Source organism: Lepidochelys kempii, chromosome 17, assembly GCF_965140265.1.
Source record: "Lepidochelys kempii isolate rLepKem1 chromosome 17, rLepKem1.hap2, whole genome shotgun sequence".
NCBI lineage: Eukaryota > Metazoa > Chordata > Testudines > Cheloniidae > Lepidochelys > Lepidochelys kempii.
This window is the reverse complement of record NC_133272.1, coordinates 2,324,925-2,345,222: the sequence shown is the minus strand read 5'-3', so window position 1 is coordinate 2,345,222 and position 20,298 is coordinate 2,324,925. Positions and strand designations below refer to the sequence as shown.

The window sequence follows — 20,298 nt, the reverse complement described above, 5'->3', positions numbered from 1 at the left end:
GGCATGGACATCAGCCATTTAGGCACAGGGAATATGGTGCACAAGCCTCCTGATGGCCCCTGGCGCAAGGGTGAATTTTGGCCTGCGATTTATTATCTCCTCTTGTGGAAATTCTTGGGGTTAAACACTCAGACCCAACAATTGCTCCATTATTTCTCCATGCCACGGAGAAGCCATTATTGGGCTTGGTCACAAAGAATGAAGGGAAGGGGGAAAAAAGAAACTGACTCTGCTTGCATGCCGACATCTCCACTCCTTTCAGCAACAACATTCCCACAAGAGAGACTCTCTCTCACCCCAGAGGGGCCCCAGGACTCACAAGTGCTGGAGATTAACACTTGTTTGCTTGTAACCATTCTCAGGGCATTTAATCAGGGAATATGTACAGTAGTTTAATCTACAATTCAGGAAACAATCTGCTCCAGCATGAGTCATCACCTCCACCATTTGGGGTTTGAGATGCTGCCTTCCCTCACTTGCTGATTTCTTGCGGCTTTGAGAAACAGTGTGGGCCCTGATGAGGTAAAGGATCTAGCTCCCTGTGTAAGGCTTAGGCCAGGTAAAAGCTAGGCAGGCGGCCAGCTCACTCTGCCTAAAAGCCACGGAGTGGCTGGCTGACAGCATATGCCAGGGAAGCACATCTTTTTATAGGAAATTTTTCAGTCCAAGAATTTTAGACCAGTTCTAATCACTAAAGCACCATAAGCATCTATAAGGCCACACTGTCCTTTACACCACCCTGGCAATGTAAAGGAGCCTTGATTTACGCCTCTACCAGCTGCTCTAGGCACCCAAACCGACCTGCCTGCATTACCGGGGAGGGGCACATGACCGCTCTTGTAGCTTCCCTTTGCTTTCCTACCAGAAGTCATTTTTCTGTGGGGAAGCAAAGAAATCTGGAGGGGGCATGAATTCTGCACACGTGCAGTGACGCAGAATTCCCCAAGAAGTAACCTTCAGTGTTGGAAACCCAAGCATCACCAACAGGAGAGAACTGACCGGGTTAGTTTCACTGTCCAAGCTAAGAGGGGAACAAGGAAGAAAAAAAGCCAGACGTGATGTATTCGGGGTCTGTTTCTTATTAACACAAAAAGGGGCTTTACAATAAGTAAGAATCAGAGAATCAGGCTCTATATTCTCCTTCCCCCCCCCCCCCCGGCCGAGTTTTAAGAGGCTAATAATCTCTTGAATTTAGACAGCAGCATCCATCTGGAAAAGTGCAAAGAGCTTTACAGCTTTACAGACATTAATGAATTAAGGCCCATCCTCCCTGTGAACTAGGTAAGAAATCACCCCTGTTTTATAAGTGAGGAAAACAAAGACACACAGCAGGGAAGTGGCAGTGCAAAGTAGCAGAGCTGGGAAGAGAACCTAGGTGTCCTGACAAACAAGTCTTGTATTTCAGCCACAAAAACAATACAGGAAGAGGTTGTTTCTTTAAAATTACTGTTGTTAGTTATGTCTTTTTAACACACAGGGGGCAAAGCGGCTACAAAGAATATTCAGAGAAGACTGCCACAATGTAATCTTAACTCATTTGCCTGTACCTGGATGGTGAAGCTCACATGGCTGGCTGCTCAATCCCTTAGATATACAACTGCCACGGCTGAGCAGTGCCAGCTGACTCAGGCTCAAGGGGCCTGAGCTAAGGGGCTATTCACCTGTAGTGTAGATGTTCAGACTCAGGCTCTAGGACTCTGTGAGGTGGGAGGGTCCCAGAGCTCAGGCTGCAGCCCAAGCACAAACGCTGTTTGTGAAGAACGACCCTGTTTTGTGAAACATGGATATTCAGGATCCTTAATAAATCTATTTACTCACAATTGTTTGCATTTGTGCTTAGCAAGGCTTCCCAGACCCTGCCCAAACTATTGCAATCAATGCAAAGTCTATTTCTATTTCAGAAGTAACATTGCCTTAAATACAACATAATAGATATGCGTAACACTGCAGGTGACGCCATGGTGAAGGCTGAAAGTTAAAAACAGAACTTAGATACAATTCAATTGCACATGTGGACTCGTACATTTCATTGTGTTAAAGCTACATCACCTAGAGATGACTTAGAGGTTCAGAGGGTCTTGCTGGGCGAGGTACTTGAAGCAGCATGAGAAGCATATTATACATCTAGATCTTTAGAATGTACACTCCCCATGTGTACAGGGCAAAGCTCACTACTGACACACCAGGAAACTTACACCATTGGAAAAATGCCAACTGAGGAGGCTGGCTATGTATATGCCTTTGCCTTCATCCAAGCCACATACACTGCTCAATTCCTAGAGCGATGGGCACCATCATACAATAAATAGCGCTCTGCTGGGAAGGGGCCAAAGCTCTATGTACTTTGCTAGAGACAACCAATAAAAATACAGAGGCATTTTAAAATCGACACTTGTCTCCAGTCCTAAGTCAAAGCTTCAGTTAGCCTGCATGTGGACACATCATATCACATCAAAAGAGTCAAGACAGCCTACAACAACTGAAAGGACAACGCTTTGAGAAACAGCACATTCCCATTTATTCCACATGGGTCCCCATTTTTTTCCTGGGTGGCCACTAATCAGCAGTAACTCCAACCAGGCAGCCCAAGGAATGCAGCCTCACTGTTAGCTCAAGCTTTGCACTTCTCTGCTAGCTGTTAATTATATGCATTGTGCATGTCTGTGATATACAGGCTCTTACTGTTTGAACCATTTAATTTTGTTGCTACAACCCTACTTTAAAGGTGGTAAGTGACTGAACACATCACTGTAAAGAGGCACATCAGTTAAAAAAAAAAAATACTGCAGGATCTCTTGGCCCTGAGAACAGTTCTAACAACAGAAGCTAAAGCAAAAGGATGCCAAGATCTTATCTTTCTCCTCCCTGAATGGAGCTTTGCTAAACGTCCTCTCATCGTAACTGAGGCCAAAAGCCAATTCACAGGGATCTTCCACTCAAGTAGGCTTTGGATCAGGCCCATAACGAATAATTTGCATTGAATTCGTTTTTGGCTAACCTGTCCTCCTTTAAATCACTGGCCTAATTTCAGCCTCTAATGTAACTTGATGCCAGACTTTCTCTTGGTTATGCGCAATGCAACATCAGAACACATCCGAATTGCACCCACAAAACCGAGTGACTAGCAACAGACTATTACACACATGCTTCCAAAAGATACATCTCAGACTGCGCCACCAGGTAGCAATAGTTACAATACAAATATTTATTTGAAAGCAGGTTCCAAGAGTACTGCTGTGTTGTAAACTGTTAGTTTTTCAAACTGACATTTTAATGGGAATAAAATAAATGTAACACTGCAGTTTAGAGGCAAATATTACACCAGAAAGTCCTACATAGTAACTTAGTTTTCACAGACGTAGCCACTTGTGAAGATTCAGTAACCTGCAAAAGGGCCATGGGTAAGCAGAAGACACAGCTTTCTTAGACTAGTTTTCCCACTGCCCAGTAGATGAGTAGCATAATTCAGATGAGTGGTCTTTGCTGGCTGAACATACATTGGTTACTCTGAGAGAAGCAAGCAAGTATATCTTACTTCTATGCCACAAATGTATTAACTGTCAGTCAGCATCAAAGTTACAATGTCTGACAACCCATAGGGGTAAGTCAACAGGGGAAATTCTACAGGACGAAGGTCAGGAGGATATTTTTCTTTGCTGTGACATGCTTAGTATGCGGCCATGATACACAGTTTCACAACCCAGATTTGGTGTAGCACAGGGAGGCATGCTTGGTATGGGTAAGCAATTCTATACCAAGCTCTGGAGCTCAGTGGATTCTCTGTTTTTGTGTCTGGCTGCTCCAGTTTGTAATGGGATTAGGGTCAGACCTCTGGACTTTTTAACTATGATTTGACTATCATGTTTCTTCTCAATGGCTGTCTAACTTTAATCAAAGTCATTTTACAGAGGTATCACAGCTGAGTCTTCATAGACTTTTAATGGAGTGAAGCTGCATACAACAAACATTTCTGTTCAGGGTAGCCCCCATCACAAATCTGTGCTGGTGCACTCCACCCTTTCTACTTGAAGTTCACTATTCCTGATACCAGAGAAAATTATAGAAACTCTCCTTTGCTGTGTTACATCTTCCCTCTCCTGAAAGTGGAGAGAGAATCCACTGCCAGGGACAATGGAGAGAACACTGCTTTTCCCCTTCTACCTGAAGACTCACCATCATAGCAGCCTTCCCTCCATCAGTTAGAACTTGATGGAGCCCTGCAGTCCAGCCAGGAGGAGGAGGAGGTCATGGAGTTCGATACAAACGGCTCCCCTTTCACTACCCAAGGTCCAGGCACACTGCACCTCAGCCCTACTATGTGCCACAGCACTGTCACCCTGAGCAGACCAAGACCCCATTCTCCCTATCGCTATCAGTGATGGGACAAGAGGAACTCCTCCAGTGACTAGTATGATGCCATTTTGCCTCTCAGGTGAGAGAACCCAGGGAAGGGTCAAAACCAGTACTGTAGCATTGTCCCGTTAACATTAGCTTTTCATAGTCAAACTCTTGGAACATGGCCAATGCTGACTGCTGCTCCCAAGGCCCCTCAGCCGCCCTTACCTTCTGCTCCAGGAGGGCCCTGCGAAGGGACACCCTCTGTTCCAGTTCACGCAACTCCCGATCATGCTGGGCCTCAGCCTGCATTTTGATTTTACTCTGATATGCATTCAGCAGCTCCAATTCTTGCTGCAGCTGCATCTTCAAAACCTGGCACTCCGCTTCCTGCGCCTCATCCAAACGCAGCTGTGAGGAGGAAGACAATAGAGATGTTTCACGGGGGGACAGCCACTCGTGACACACTGTACGGGGGAAAACGTTTGTTTTCTTAGCAATACAATTGCCTTCTATTGTATCCACTTTCAGTGAACAGGGAACACACAGTGACAAACACTGGGGGCAGTAAGATGGCAATGCTGCCGCAAGCTGCACTACAGAGTGGTCTCTGAACAGCTCTGGCCCCCTACAGGGAGAGCTGAAGGCTGGCTAAATGGCACTAACATCTACAGCTCTCGCTTGTGGGAAGCTTAGAAAAAGAAAAGTTCTCCTGTGTTGCATACAAGTGGCTAAATGGAATGCCAGATTTACTGGACGTTTGCACAGAATCCTAGTTCAAGATGGGAAACGGCTCCTAGCACACCTCCCTGCCAATGCAGAACAGTAACTAGCAGCACAGCTTAACAGCCTCAAGCCAGTTACACAACCATGAGCTTTAACTCTCACCATGCCTACACTAAGGCCGCGTTACCCAGCGTGGGAGTGCCATTCTTGAGTGCAAAGCAGAGAGGGCAGGAAAAGCTGCATGAGCCCAGATTCACAACAGTTCCCTTGCAAATCTGCTCTTAAAGCAGTGGGCAGCCTCTTGCTTTCCTCCCTGCTCCCCAGTACTCCCCAACACAGGAAGCAATGTCCAGGGCTGCAGGCTCAGGTAGCAACTTACTCGTCCAAACTTCTATTCTCTGCTCCCACAGACTCAGCCCCAGCAGGTAGACACATCGGGCCCTGCCTATGAAGCCATCAACATATCCTTCCCAAAAGCAAGCAGCATAAGCTTCTGATAGGGTTGGAATGAGAGGAGAGGGTGAGCAAAGGCAAATAAAGAGAAAAACAAATTCAAGAGGAGGATGAACAGGAAAAGGAGATACAGGGGCCACTATGCTAGGACCTAGAGCAAGCAGTTATGATCAGCTAGGAGTGCACCATCTGCTGATCCGTGTCAAAGGGGTCTCAAAACAAGGAAGGTTAGGAGCCACTGCACTAAGGATATGAAAAGAAAATTCTAATGCAGTTACAGCAGGGACCCGAAGTATTATGCATATAGTGAATAGTCATTAGTTAAAATGGCATTTACTAAGCTTTCAACGTGAGTGTCAATATCATTTCAGGTTTATATCTAGAAGCATTTAACCGACTAAAAGGCCAGGTTGAAGTAGCATATTGGTGCTCCATAAGAAGCAGCTGAATTCAAAGATGCAGGCTTGGTGCAAATGCAGCCCTCAGATTAAAAGGAAACACTTACTATGCACCTCTGTCATGGTAACTCAGGACTGACTGAAGTGGGTAGTGAGTATTTCCTCGGGATTTGAAGGCTGCTTCTGCAGGATATGAAGGACTAAGTCTGGGATCTGAATCTGGGTGCTGCATGTGTGGCAAAGGAAGAAAACAACCCTGCTGTCAGGGTGACCACAGGTCAAAATGCAAACTGATATGTTGGGCTAAGCATATGTATACTAGGTCTCAGAGGCACTCACAGCTTGTGTTGAGAGCATTTCATTGATGCTGTGATCATACTGCTCAGCTAGGATGGCCAGTTTCCGGGTCTGCTCTTCCTTGAGCCGTTTCAGGACAGCTTTGTGTTCACTCTTTGGTGTGGTCTCCAGCAGATGGTTTCTCAGTGCTTTGTACTGTCTGGTTTGGATCTTGCATGTGTCCTGAAACTGCTTCTTTATTTGTAGTTCTTTAGACTAGAGAGAAGGAGGAAAAAACCCAGCATATGTCAAAGATGGAAGCAATATATTCAGTGATATTTCATTCCATATTCAAGGGTAGGAAGGAGTTCACAAATCCCACAAATGTATATGAATATAAAAAGTGTGAAGAGTAAAGTGATGAGCACACAAGAGACAGAGATCATGCTGCTGCAGCTGCTTTGCCACTTTGCTAGTTACATTTTGTTGGTGTGCAAAACAATTAGAATACAGATGACACTTTTCTACCAAAGCTCCAGACTACATTCAGCTGTCACTACACAAAGGGACCCATTTGCCACTGGACTGGATTCAGTCCTTGGATTCAGAAGACTTCTTGTGTGATAGGAGTAATAGTTATTAGCCGTTAAAGCCTTACTTACACATGGCTGTGCCTGGATTTATTGCTGTGAAAAACGCAAACTAGGAATATTTTGTGTACAGAGAGATCATTTTTTATTTAGGATTCAATGACGGAAATTTGTATTTTAACCTCTGATGCTAGGACCTTACTTTCATAAGGGTTTGCAGTAAAGCATTATTTTATCAAGGAAAATTTTGACCAGTACTGGTTTGGTAACATTACTTGGTTAGCAGGGGACCCATATTTTATATCTGGAAGAGGGAGTCGTCATATGTAGTAGTATCCTGCCTAATCTAACAAACACTTAAATATACAAGTCCCTCCCCCACCCCCTTCGAGGCACCTGCTGGAGACCCGAGGTCATTCCTGTGCTCTCCTTTTGCACCCAAAGCTCTATGCGTTGTCAAGAAGTGTCAGTTAGCACTGAAAACAAAAGATTAGGAGTCACTAGATAGGGTTAAGTACCTGGATTTGCTTCTGACTTGCTGTGTAACTTTTGGTAAATTAATTCTCTCTGTGTTTCAGTGTTCGCATCTGGTTCATCCTTACCATCCTCACAAGGGACCTGTACAGTGCTTTGAGATCCTGAGCTGGGACATGCTCTACAATTATTACTATGGTTACCACCCTTCCACCTGAGCACTGGATGGGATTCGCTTTAGCCAAACAAGGAACAGCCTCTGAGATGTCACAGCTAAGCTACACGTGGCATTCACTCCAAGGAAGGAAGATGAAACCTAGAAACGCTCCCAGCCCCTGCCAGACTGGAGAAGAACAGAAAGGCTGGGAACAAAATCAGAGGTTTCAGCAGTGGCAACACAGAGCACTGACTCTGGGCTGCACGGTCAGTCCCTCCATGGGCCTGATGTTTAAAGGTGCTGTAGCAGTACAGTAGCAGGGGTGGGAATGGATTTCCGCCCCGTTCCATGGAGAAGCCCTGGCACCTGGACAGGGAAGACAGCTGCTTTAACTAGCACCTCCCGACTGTCAGCCACTCTACTAAGCAGTGCTGAAGTTGGTTCAGCTGCCTTAGAGGCAGGTAAAGCACAGCGTTTGTGGCTATCTAGAAGGGCCCTGTGGGAGCATAAAATAGCTCGGGCCCTGTTCTATATTTCCTTAATACCTCACTGCCTAAAGGGTTCTCACAACAAAATTTTTGGTGGCCTCAGAGTGCAGCCACCAATTCTTGCTGGTGGATGCTCTGACAATTTTTCCTAAAACACTTAATTAACTTCAGGAAAAACAAATATATATGCACAGATCCATGTCCATAATTTATTCAGGTAGAGGTTTTTTGTAGACTCAATAATAAAAATCATGTTCAATTGTTTCTATTCTTTACTGGATCTACACAGAATAGTAACACAAATAAGGTGCCCCCCCTCTTTTTTTTAAGACTTGCTAGCTAGTGAGTCTGCTGCTGTGAAAAGTAATATTTGTATGTTTGTTAATATCACTTTTCACAGCATTCTTACTCAGCCCTGGCAAGTCAGGGCACAAATTAAGCCCTGGATGGGGAAGTGAGCAGGGAGACAGCAGGGGTCAGGGATGATGGAGGGATGAGGCAGCAGCAGGAACCAGGGGTGATGCCGGGGGTGGGGGAGGAAGTGGGAGGGGCAGTGAGCCATGGGGCAGCACCTCTGCTGGGGTCCAGAGCCACAGCCCCAAACCCTAAGACTGTAGCCTGCTGCCCACCACCCAGGGCTGAAGCCTGACTCTCACCGCCCCCAGGAAAGTGGGGAACTCACTGGCTGCCTGCTCCTCTGGCATTTGTGGCTCCGGAGAGGGCAGGACCCAACCTCCGCTGGTGGCCCTGGGGAAGGGGCCACTGCTTGCAAACCACCCCCCGCCCTGAAGTTACTGCCTCGGAGGCCCTAATCACAAGAAAAGCCTCTGGTGGCCGCATGTGAGAAACACTGGCCTGGTTTCCAAAGAACACCCTGATTCCCTGGTGCAGAATGCCTGTATGCACTCTCTATTTCGCTGACACACGTATCACAGAGGGGAAGACGGGACTTTTACTCTTTCTAAATTAACCAAAAGCCATTTCCCTGCATGAAAGCCCTTCTGGCTGCTCTCCCTACCCCTGCCCTGCAGGGAAGTGCTTGTAGGCCATGCATTTCTATCGAAGACTTGGTCACAGCCAGGGAGTCGCAATGCATTTCTCCTCACTTTCTGTGAAGTTTCTCTTGTACACCAGACTTTATTTATAACTTTCCAATGCACAGGCTTTAACAACAGGAAACAGAGGCAAGGGTAAGTTTTCCAGTCAGGTTTATGACTGGATCATGTTGGTCTTGCATTGTGAGTTACCAGAAAGAGGGTAACAAGTAAGACACTCAGAATAATTATAACAGAGAACTTTTCATTAAAGGATTACTTCTAGTTACCATTCCTTCAGGAGCAGCCAATGACTACAAACAGACATCTGATTGTGAAAACCTTACTCTCAGTATAAAAGGAGTCAGTAAGCAGCAAAGGAGAGCCCTGTAACTTGGGCCCTTTAATAAAGGAAAACGTCGCTGAAGAGAGAATCTAGGTAACAACGGCAGCCAATAAACCATGTGCATGCACTGTTCAGAAGTGAGGGAAAGAGTTAATTCTAGTGAACAGTTCCAATAAAGCAAGTATTGGACTTCAAGCAGTATCGTTATTCCAATGGTCTTCGCTATTAGTGTTCTGTGTACACAGATTCAGTGCTGGCAAAAGGTGCTGGACTGACTCTCTGGACTCTGAAGTCCTTCATTAATCACAAAGCAGGTACAGCACATGCAGCAGTGTAAGCTTCCCACACTCCCTGCCAGTACGCTTGAGCCTGCCCTGTGGGGATGACCTGTAAGGGGGTTCAGTCTCCATGACCCAGTCAGGTCCCTTGACTTCTCTGCTGTAACTGCCAACCAGGGGCCAATTTCAGGGAGGGAATGAATATGGACACATTGTCTGCTTGTGCTGTACCATATCCCCTTGGGGAGCCACAATTCACGGTTAGCTTCAGAAGGATCAACCTAATGCAGCTGCTTCAGTTTTATTCAGCTCATAATGCAGGACTGCTTCTTTGTGAAGTCATCAGCTATTTCTGGGCTATACCCTTGGAGATTCGGAACACACTGATCAGATGGTCCCCTGTGGTCAGCAGTCAGGATTTAGCTATTGAATATCAGGAGATTGATAAATCATTCCTTTTCACTGCAGAAGTACTGTTTCCAAGATGGTTATTTTCCAGACAATTTCTGTCAAGAAAACAACCTACAGTTGGTGTGAACTGAGTCAGATGGGCAAATCACGACTCCCAGAGACCTAGAGCAACAAAGGAACCCCATGCTCCGTAAGGCACACGGCATATTCTGCTCTGGGCACAGCTGAAATCCTGGGTGGAGTGAAGGAGTCTCCCTCTGCACAGGACCAGGCAGCGATGTGAAGGGACTTATATCCCATTCGCTAAGCACCTCCCATGAGACAACGGGACTTCTATGGATGAAGAGATGGGCTTATAATGTAAATACTAACAGCCTCCACGACAGACGCACGACAGTTCTGCTCAGACACCAGCGTAAGCACAGGACAGAACGTGAGGCGGGTTATCATTAAATTCTTTTCCCCTCTGATGTTGCATTGGTTAATATTTTTTATTTGCATTTGCTTGTCCACCGACACTACTAAGGGGAGCACATCCATAGCCTGTTAGCTGGAGAGCTTGTTCATATTTTATTTCCATGTGCAGCAGCAAAATTAGGCTTTCAAAATGATTCCTTCATGATAGAAGGGTGGATTATTTTGGGCGGGGGTAGGGACTGGGGTGGGGGGGTGGTGGGGGCCTGCAAGGATAAAAATATTTAAAATCCAACTTCTAATAGAATTTAACCTTTTAAAAGGGAAGCCAAATTGCAGCTGCTGAGCAGCATCTTTTTAAAGAAGTGAGGGATGGTGTAGTAGGGGCCTGCCTGCAACACAAGTACAACCCAGTGATGGGATCCAGTTACTGCCAATACATATGGTGTCACGGGGACCTTAGCCACGTCCCATTATTTACGTAGCTCAACATATATGCATAGCCCCATATAGAACAAAAGCAGACAGGACCAGAGCCTCAGCTGCTATAAAGTGGTGCTGCTCAAATGAAATCAATCAAACTATGCCAATGCACACCTGTTAAGGATCTGGCCCAGAGTGCCCGTCTTGAAAATTTTACAATCGTTAATTATGGGAAGAACAATAGATGATTATGGGAAACAATGGGGTGGTGGGTGGGGAAGGATGAAAGTTAAGATAGCAAGATCATCTGATTGCTTGGTTAAGTAATGCAGGCATTGTGAAGAGTTGCTTTTTTAATAGAATAAAGACATGTACTATGTGGTTATAGGTTTCAGAGTAGCAGCCGTGTTAGTCTGTATTCGCAAAAAGAAAAGGAGGACTTGTGGCACCTTAGAGACGAACCAATTTATTTGAGCATAAGCTTTCGTGAGCTACAGGTCACTTCATCGGATGGATTCAGCGTCCACTGAATGCATCTGATGAAGTGAGCTGTAGCTCACGAAAGCTTATGCTCAAATACATTGGTTCGTCTCGAAGGTGCCACAAGTCCTCCTTTTCCTTATGTAGTTATAAACCTCCTTGAATAACTGAGCTTCATGAAAGACCTTAAAGAAGGAGAGGCTGGCGGTGTGGTGCAAAGGGCTTTAGCCCAGTTACAGAACATGGTTAAAGACCTTAAGGACTCCCATACACCAAAAACTGGAACCATGCTGGTGCTTGACACTGTGACATAGTTGTAACTGTTGGGTAGACCAGCCCTGCACTGCACTGTGCCTGGGAGCACAAAACATGGCCTGTTTACTCCCCCTCCCCATCTCGATCACGCTCCAATATTACGCAATACCTTCAGACTCTTAGGCTGCTGTCGAACTTCCATGACATGCTTACGCCTTAGCTCACGCTCTCGTCGCTTGTTGTATTCCAGCTGGTTTGTGAGCTCAGTTTGGTGCTGAAGCCTGATCAGCTCGCAACGCATCTTCTGGATGGTATTGAGATGGCGGAACTCCAGTTCTTGCATAGACTCATGCTGTCGCAGCAACATGGCGTGCTCCAGATCCTTCTGCGTCTGCCTTTTATTTAACTCCTGAGCCACAGAGCGAGAATTAATTGCCATGAGTTATTTGTGTACCTAGCTTAATTGGGATCACGTTCACCGCAGTGCATTTCAATGGTTCTACCAAAGCACACCCAAAGCAATTTAGATGGTACACCAGGGTTTTTCTGCAACTTACTTGTGGTAGGTATCAGGTATAAAATATTAGGAAAGGTGGTCAAAAAATAAATCACTTCACATTGCTTCTTTCTGTCATGGCTGCTAAACAATTCCAATTTACCACAGTTAAGTCTAAGATTCTGTCACAGATATCTTTAGTAAAAGTCATGGACAGGTCACAGGCAATAAAGAAAAATTTATGGAAGCCCGAGACCTGTCCATGACTTTTACTAAAAACATCCTGACAAAATGGGGAGTTGCGGGGTTCCTATACCGCCTGCGGTAGCTGGGCAGGCCCTGGCTTGGAGTTTGGGGGCCCCACCGCCCATGGGGGCTCAGAGCTCCAGGATCCCCCGCCGCCTTCGGCTTGGAGCCCCACCACTCACAGTGGTTTGGAGCTTGTGGCCCACGGAAGCAGAGAGCTGTGGGGTATCCCCGCCACTCACTGCAGCTCAAAGTTCCCAGCTGCCACAGGCTGAAGTCATGAAGGTCTTTGGAAGTCATGGATTCCATGATTTCTGCGACCTCCATGACAAAATCGTAGCATTAACCATAGTAGACGCTTTCTAAAGAGGTCTTTAATGCTGTCCACTATTATCCATTTGCTTTTGTTTACACTTCCCTACATAACGTATAGCAGTGAGACTTTGACAATGAATGATCCATTAAACTGGCATGTTGGTTTTCACCACAATGCGCCCATTTAAACTGGTCTATTACAAAAGTCACCCTAGATCAGGCAACACCACATCCTGTACCAAGCACAGGGTTTTGGCTACACAGTAGGTGTCCTATATGGTGTATCTGGGACTAACATGGTTCATGGGTTTTTACTACTCCCCTGCTCTCTCACCTCCCGAACTAAGTCCTGTTCCAGGTTATGGCGCCCGAGAAGCATTCTTCTCTTAAAGCGACGGCACTCCAGCTCCAAATACTGTCTCTGGCGCCGCAGCAAGTTGGCCTCCTCCTCTGCCTGGAAATGCTGAATGTTCTCCTTCTGTTTGGAGAGCCACTCCTGCTTCTCCTTCTTTGGAGTGCTCTGGTTTTCATTCAGCTCCTGACAAGACCAGGATAATTAATTTCAGAATAATCACATTAAGCTGTTTGACAGTGAACAACTGTGCTGATCTGCATAATCAACTACACTTTGGTTAGGCTGTGTTACTTCGTCCTCTTGTGCCCAGATATTGCAGAACTCTCAGCAAAGTGTATGATATTGCATATCTATGGCGATTCCAGGGGACAAGTTGAATTTTGGCTGCTTTAACTGTACATTTTCTTGAGTCTTTCATTTTAAGTTAACTTCAAAACATTGGTTTGCCTTTGAGTTTCCTTTAGACAAGTGTAAAAGGATACAAAAGCTTGAGAATAATATATTCTATCACTGATGATGTAATGCTACTTGTATTCGTGTAAATTCCAATTTATGAGGCACTTCTATTGGCCTCTCCAGAGGGAAAAAACCTTTCCATCTCATTCCAACTTCCAATGGAATGGTTTAAGATTTATACATACATACAAGTATATGACCTAGCCACTGACATATCACAGCTGGGATGACAATGGGACCAGGACAAATTCATCCGATGTCATTTACCAATATTGTTTATATAGGCCCTGATCTTGCAAAGCACTTAAGAACATGCTTAAGTGCTTTGGGGCCATTACATAGAGATATTTATAATACATTTAAGTCCCAAGGCAGGACTCAGTTATCAAGGACCCATAATTTACAAAGAAACAGTATAAGGCAGTAAATAGGAGAGATGATTGGCCATGTTTTCAAACTTGGATGCTAAATTTGAGACACCCTTCAATTCAAAAACAACTTTGACAAAGTCAGGAATTAGTCTGTTTACACAAGCTCTCCCTATAATTTGAGAAGTAATACATACTAGATGGACCAGTACTGTTATTAGACTAGTCCCCACATATAAAAGAGTTAATACCACACAGAATGCCACTGTATTTTATCAAGGAGAGTCAACACATCATAGGGCATTGTTCTTTAAATACTATCTATTGTATGACCAGAGGAAGATTCCAACCCATCACAGCTTTACAGGTCTCTCAGACCTACTACTTCCCAGGCTTCTCCCTCCCAGGGAATAGCTATGTTGGGGGTTATTTGTTTCTGGATTTGTTAACTGCTCGTTCCAAAGTTGAATCACAGGAGTTAATAGTTTAGAATTAAATGGCTCTTTCAAAAACTCAATGGTGGTTTGATGTCAGTCTGTAAAAGGAACCAGGAAGTCTGCACCTATAGGTCCCTATGGAGCTGAAGAAGATCACGATTTTCAAAATAATACAGTGGTTATCTACCCTAAATAGCTTCTCCCACTCCTTTTACCATCTTATAGAAGTTATTCTTTAGCAAAACTTCAAGAGTTCACCTTCACTGCTCTACATTCCTGCTTATCCAATAGAGGTATCGATAACCCAGTGATGAAAAATTTCACTAATTACAATAGTGAATGGTCTTCTATTTACAAGAGATGCCGCTATAAGATATATTCCATAGTATGCTGCTTTACCTCTTAACAGCGAGAACTCTCTTTCCTAAACTACTCTCTCACTCCCTAGCATTCTTAAGTTTGTAAGCACCTTGGCGGGCGCTAAACCGGGAAACAGTATTAAAGAATGGACAAACCTGCATTTCAGTAGACAACTATGTGGATAAGCATAAAAACACACACTTTGTTTTAAGATCAATGACAAACATTACAAGTGATGTCTTCAGTAAGCGTCTGACTGGAATCACAATACAGAATTTGCCATGATCATATTAAAAATTACTTTGCAACATATTGGCATCTCTTGATTCTAGGAGTTGTGTATTAGTACAATTTATCATACAAATACAATTGTATTAGTACAATTAGTACTTTATTGTTCTCATAACAGAGGGGTTACCTCTTTGAGCTGTTCTTTACGGAGCTTGTATTCTCTCTTCTGGGACTCCAGGAAGCTGTTCAGTTCTTTCTTTTGCTGGGCCTGAATATGTTGTTGAAATTTCTTTTCTTCATTGGCCATCACTTTAGCCTACACCAGAAGACAAAACCCAATGAATTTCTGTGACTCAAACAGTTTAACAGATCTCCACTTCCATTTCAGACCCCATGCGAATTGCTATTGCTTTGCACCTTTAACATATACTCACCACGCCTTTCCAAGAGAATCAAGACTGTGCAAAAATCTGCTCTCTCTCATTTCTCAGTTTCCCCCCATGAATGCACCCATTGACAGTCTTTACTCAGTGCTTTACTACTTAGACCTAAGCTCTAGCTTACTTTTAAACTAGTAATGAAGTCGACTCCCCTATGACAGGGAAAGCCATAGAGAGACACTCAGAGTAGAAGGACACTGTTTAAAAAAAAGAAAAAAAATGCTGCAGCAGTGAGTCTCAGAGCCCAGGTCTGCAGACTCGGTCTCGCGCTAGGACATTAAAAGGAGTACGCAGACATTCTTGCTTTGGCTGGAGCTTGGGCTCTGCAAGCCGGCAAAGGGAGTGGGTCTCAGATCCCGAGGAGGAATGTCTACGCTGCTATTTTTAGTGCCATAGCGCAAGCCTGAGTCCGTAGACTTAGGCTCTGAGATTTGCTGCCCTGGCTTTTGTTATTTTTGCAGTGTAGACATACCCTCAGACACTAGGATGATAAGCATGGTATAAAGATCGATATAGACTGGAATAGTTCCACCCAGTGACCAACAATAAGAACACCTAAAGAATTGTCACCAACCATCTTCGCTGGTGGCACTAGTCCATCATGATTTGTTAACAAAACAGTATATTCATACACAAATAAAAGTATGAACATTCTAAGCACAACTGACACTTTTCTGTGTAGGATCATTTTATCTGAATTAGAACTCCCAACAGGAGTCATACAAGGCAAGAGTGCTATTCTACTACTAAGATTTCTGGTCATTTCTGAAGAATGCACTTAATTCACTTTTAAAACATACACAAAATCAAGACGACAAAGGATACAGGACAACAGAAAGGAAAATCCTTACTGTAATTCTTTCTGGGCTCAGTATGCTAACATTTAGTACAATGCACTGTGATGCAGGACATACCTTTCCTCTAGTTACATAAACCCCTTAGTGTAAGGAGGTGATGTATTAGCCTTTTTCTAATTATCAATTTGCTTGGCTCCTGAAAACAGACACGTAAGAGACTACAATGTCATCTCTTCTTCAGTGAGGAGAAGTGGACAATTCAATGTAATTAACAAACATAGACCAGTCTCTAAATCTTAATCCCCTACCTCCTTCTCCATGGCTGCTTGGTGTTTTTTAATTAGCTTTTCCATTTCTGCAGCAAAGTTATTGCGCTGCGTTTCAAGATCTTTGTCCAACCTGAGGCGATGCTCATCCATCTCTGCCTTCAGTTTGTTCTCCAGTGCCATCAGCTGTTTCTGGTGCTGCCGTCTCATGCGTTTATAGCCAGACATCTGTTCTCGGAGCTCAGAGTCTTGTTCATGTTCCTGCATTTGCCTTGTCACCTAGTAAGACAACCACAGCAGGATAAAAAGTTAATGCATCTTAATTTGTTTTTCAGCATTCTTCGATTTACACAATAAAAGGATTCAATAATGATGTGTAACTTTGTTGGAAAGAAGAGCACTCGTTTCAGGGGCAGACAGCTAAAAACTGATTTGACTAAGAGAGAGAGCCTTCTCTTTTTACTGTAACACACAAAAAAATCAAATAGGTCCCTACTGGGCTTCTTTTAGTTGTTAACAATGCCTAAAAATGAGTGAGAGAGTGAGAGCGCATTGCCATCTTTATTTTGTATTTTAACGAAACACTGTTTTCAAGTGGGTTTCTACTGAGGAAAAAACTTCACAGAGGCGAAGGGTAGCACCCTGTACTAGCAAACACTTAAAGCGTGACTTTGCTTTCTTTTTTAGCTTAGAGCAGTATTTCTGCAATAGCTGTAATCTCAGCTAAATATGGTTTAACATAACATATTCTCAAAAGTCTAGAAGCGTTTAGCACAGAGGCCACTATGTGTCTCATTTCGAGGCCTAAACTTTTATAAATGTGACCCCATTTTATATGGTGCTATTCACCTCTCCAACACCAGAGGCACAGAAGATGAGACCTCAAATGCATTCAATATTAATGTTTATGTTGGAAAATCATGAGTCCAGTTATAGATGGGTTAAAAGTTCTCTGCGTTTCACTAGTAAAAATTAAGGAAAGTCATCAATTTGTATTGTGAAAAATGCTGGCTAGTGACCATTTTACAGATACACTTTAAATTTTGCAAGATCTAGATCAGTGTTTCTCAAAGGTAACCACCGGGGGTTTTCCTGCAGCCATGACAGCCTCCTGGGCAGAAATGCAGGAGGGGGCAAAGCAGCGCCCAGGGGCTGGGGGGAGCCTTCAGCCCCATCCCCCATCTTCAGCCGTGGGACTCCAGGGATGAGCTTCAGCAACTCCAGGCTTCAGGACACCCCTCCCGCCACTCCACCAGCTCCAGTCGTGGGGCACTGGGCTTCATCTGGGCCAGCCTTACCAGGCACCATGGTCAAGAGCCTGGGGTGCAAGGCTGCAGAAGGGAGCTCATGGCAATGGGGGGAGGAGAGGAAGGAAAAGGCGGAGTTCAGGGGGACAATGAGTAGTCTGGGGGAGGCAGTGGAGGCCATAGGGATCTGTGGGAGACCGGGGGAAGCAGCAGGGTTAGAGGTGATGGGGGGCCAGGGGAGGCAGCAGGGGCCAGGTACACTAAAATACAATTGTACATTATTTTTATTATAGAATCTGCAAAAAACCTACATATATAAATTACAATGATTTGGACATGTGTATGTGCATATTTATTTGTTTTTCCTAAAGTTAATTAAGTATTTTAAGAAAATTTGTCAGAGTGGCCACCAGCAAGAGTTGGTGGTGCCACACTGAAGCCACTAAAAGTTTTGTTGTGAAACCCCCTGATCTATGGCATGGCTTCACAGCAATGCAATAATGGAAACACCATACTGGACTGCCAATCTTATTTCTGTATTAAGGAGAACTGGTTCAGCTGACTAACCTATACGTGCATACAGTGTACACATACAGAAACTAGGGTGTAAAATTTAGATGGGAATACTTGCTTTTGTGGCATGAAACTATAAGCCATTTGATGCTGCAGATTCCCTATGTACTACTAGGCATTGTTTTTGAAAATAAATAAGCTGGGGGTTATATTTATGTTAGTAAGGTAGCTCTAACTATTTTTGTGATAACATTTTTGAGTGTATGATGACACTTCACATTCTGATGAAATCCTAAAAGCTGGAAGTAACATTATAGCTAAACCTCCAAATTCATCATGCTTATACAATTTAAGCAACAGAAAAAACTAAACCTACCAGTGATGCTGTGCGTATAGTAGCAAAGTGCTCTCGATTGCGGTAATGTGACTTGTGGCGAGATACTTGGGGTGGAGACTGTGGTTCTGATGTCCTTGTTCTAGAATCAGACTCTTCTCTGTAATTTTCTTCCTCCTTAACAGAGGGAGAAATATTAACAGTAGAGTGAATAAGGAGAATCCATGTTACTCAGATTGTCATGCTTCAAAGACAACCTTAAGAAAATAGAAGCAAAAATGCATCAGATGCACTAGTCCTGAAAGGCAACTGCTGACAATAAGCCAGCTGAAAATATAGTATAGAAAACAGAACCCTTGACCCTGAAACTTAGGATGCTGAAATTTCATTTCACATTGTTATGGCTAAGAGGAAAGCGACTTGCTCACCAGTGAGAGTGGAAAAAATAATAAAGGGAAACAAATTATTGAGATGTTCAACAGGCTACTTCCAACCAGCACACTACATAGCAGATAATATCTTAACCCAGCCAGCCGGACAAGCTCCTTCTTCACAATCATGCCAGATAATGAGGTTAATTTAACTAACTGTAGAAACACTCAAAGAAAAACAAACGTTTGATTTGCCATGTCATATTTTATATGTTTATGTTTTGAATCTATGATTCATCATCAGGCAATTGGTAATTAACTATGGTATATGCTAATCAACTGCCTGAGGAAAGGCATATATCCTTGTTCTATATCTTATTAAAGAAAAAGTTACAGCCACTCCCACCATTAACTATGAAAACATATGAGTCTGAAAAGTGTATCATGACCTCTGTGTAGTAAGAGCAGCATGGTTCAAAAAGAGAGACTGTTGCTGATCCTTCATCATTCCAAGGTAAGCAAGGGAAGTGGTTTCACAGCATGCCATGCTCAGAATGCTGCAATTCTTTTCCTGTGTAACTTGGTTCATTAATTAAAAATTCAGTCAAGTAATGGGAAGCTGGGTGGTTCAGGAACAGTTCTCTGCCACTGTTGTGGGTCTAGTATTTGAGAATCCACTAATGAGGAAGTAAAAAGGAGGAAGAACACTTACAGCTTTTGCCCTGTAAAACAGCACTCGATAAGCCCAGGGCATTCACTAAATAAACCAATTCCCAATGGGCAATCCCAAACTGGTTTTGAAACAATTTAACTAACACAAAATTGCCATGCAGCTAATTTTAAAAAACAGGCTTTTTAAAAAGTTTTACGTCAGCCTTCTGACGAGGACTTCTTTTGAATGCACATTAATCCTTTGGTACAAAATTTTAAAATCTGCATTACTATGTTGCGAGATAGGAAGCAATGATTTATGCCTCTTCTAATACCAAACCAAAACCTGCACACACTACACCATTCACACCAAGTGAAATCACAACCTCATTCAAGCTGGTCTGGCTAGAAAGCTAGCACTCACAGGCTTTACATGGATGACAGAGCTATTTGACATCACAGTGTGGTCCCCTTCCATCATGTCGAGCTCACTCTTGTCATCGGAGGCATCTGGAAGACTGTTAACACTACTGCTTTGGCTACTGGCACTGATGGACATACTGGGAATGGACTGATTACTTCCAACACTGTTCACTGTTCCTGTCCTGCCAATGCCATGGTCTTGCTCCTAAGGGGAGGAAAAATAGTTGGTTACCATCTTTAAAATAAAACAGTCCATCGCAACTGTAAAGTTATCAATCTTGCCAAACAATATATTATTGAGATGCCTTTATACCGGCATCCACCTGCCAAGTCACTGCAGCTGCCCACTCTTCAGACATGTGCTACTAAATGTTTCTCCTGCAGGAATGGTGGGGACAGAAGAGATCTGCTGCAAGATTAACCTGGCTGCTATCAGATTCTTTTCAGAAGGGAG

At 43.9% G+C, this 20,298-nt stretch overlaps 1 protein-coding gene across 8 annotated transcripts in view; it reads right to left on the bottom strand.

The window, feature by feature from the left end:
* The window catches only part of TAOK1 (TAO kinase 1), a 144,766-nt gene that overhangs the window by 10,772 nt on the left and 113,696 nt on the right, over positions 1 to 20,298 (bottom strand). For 7 of the 8 annotated variants that reach the window (XM_073315978.1, XM_073315979.1, XM_073315974.1 and 4 more), the window contains 8 exons: positions 19,846 to 20,049; positions 18,442 to 18,576; positions 16,348 to 16,584; positions 14,990 to 15,118; positions 12,930 to 13,133; positions 11,708 to 11,947; positions 6,252 to 6,464; positions 4,564 to 4,746 (listed from right to left, as the gene is read on the bottom strand). In XM_073315978.1, the coding sequence (XP_073172079.1) occupies positions 4,564 to 4,746; positions 6,252 to 6,464; positions 11,708 to 11,947; positions 12,930 to 13,133; positions 14,990 to 15,118; positions 16,348 to 16,584; positions 18,442 to 18,576; positions 19,846 to 20,049 (1,545 nt within the window). Of the gene's footprint in view, positions 1 to 1,661; positions 1,767 to 4,563; positions 4,747 to 6,251; positions 6,465 to 11,707; positions 11,948 to 12,929; positions 13,134 to 14,989; positions 15,119 to 16,347; positions 16,585 to 18,441; positions 18,577 to 19,845; positions 20,050 to 20,298 lie in introns of all 8 variants that reach the window. The other variant, XM_073315982.1, reaches the window with a different exon arrangement.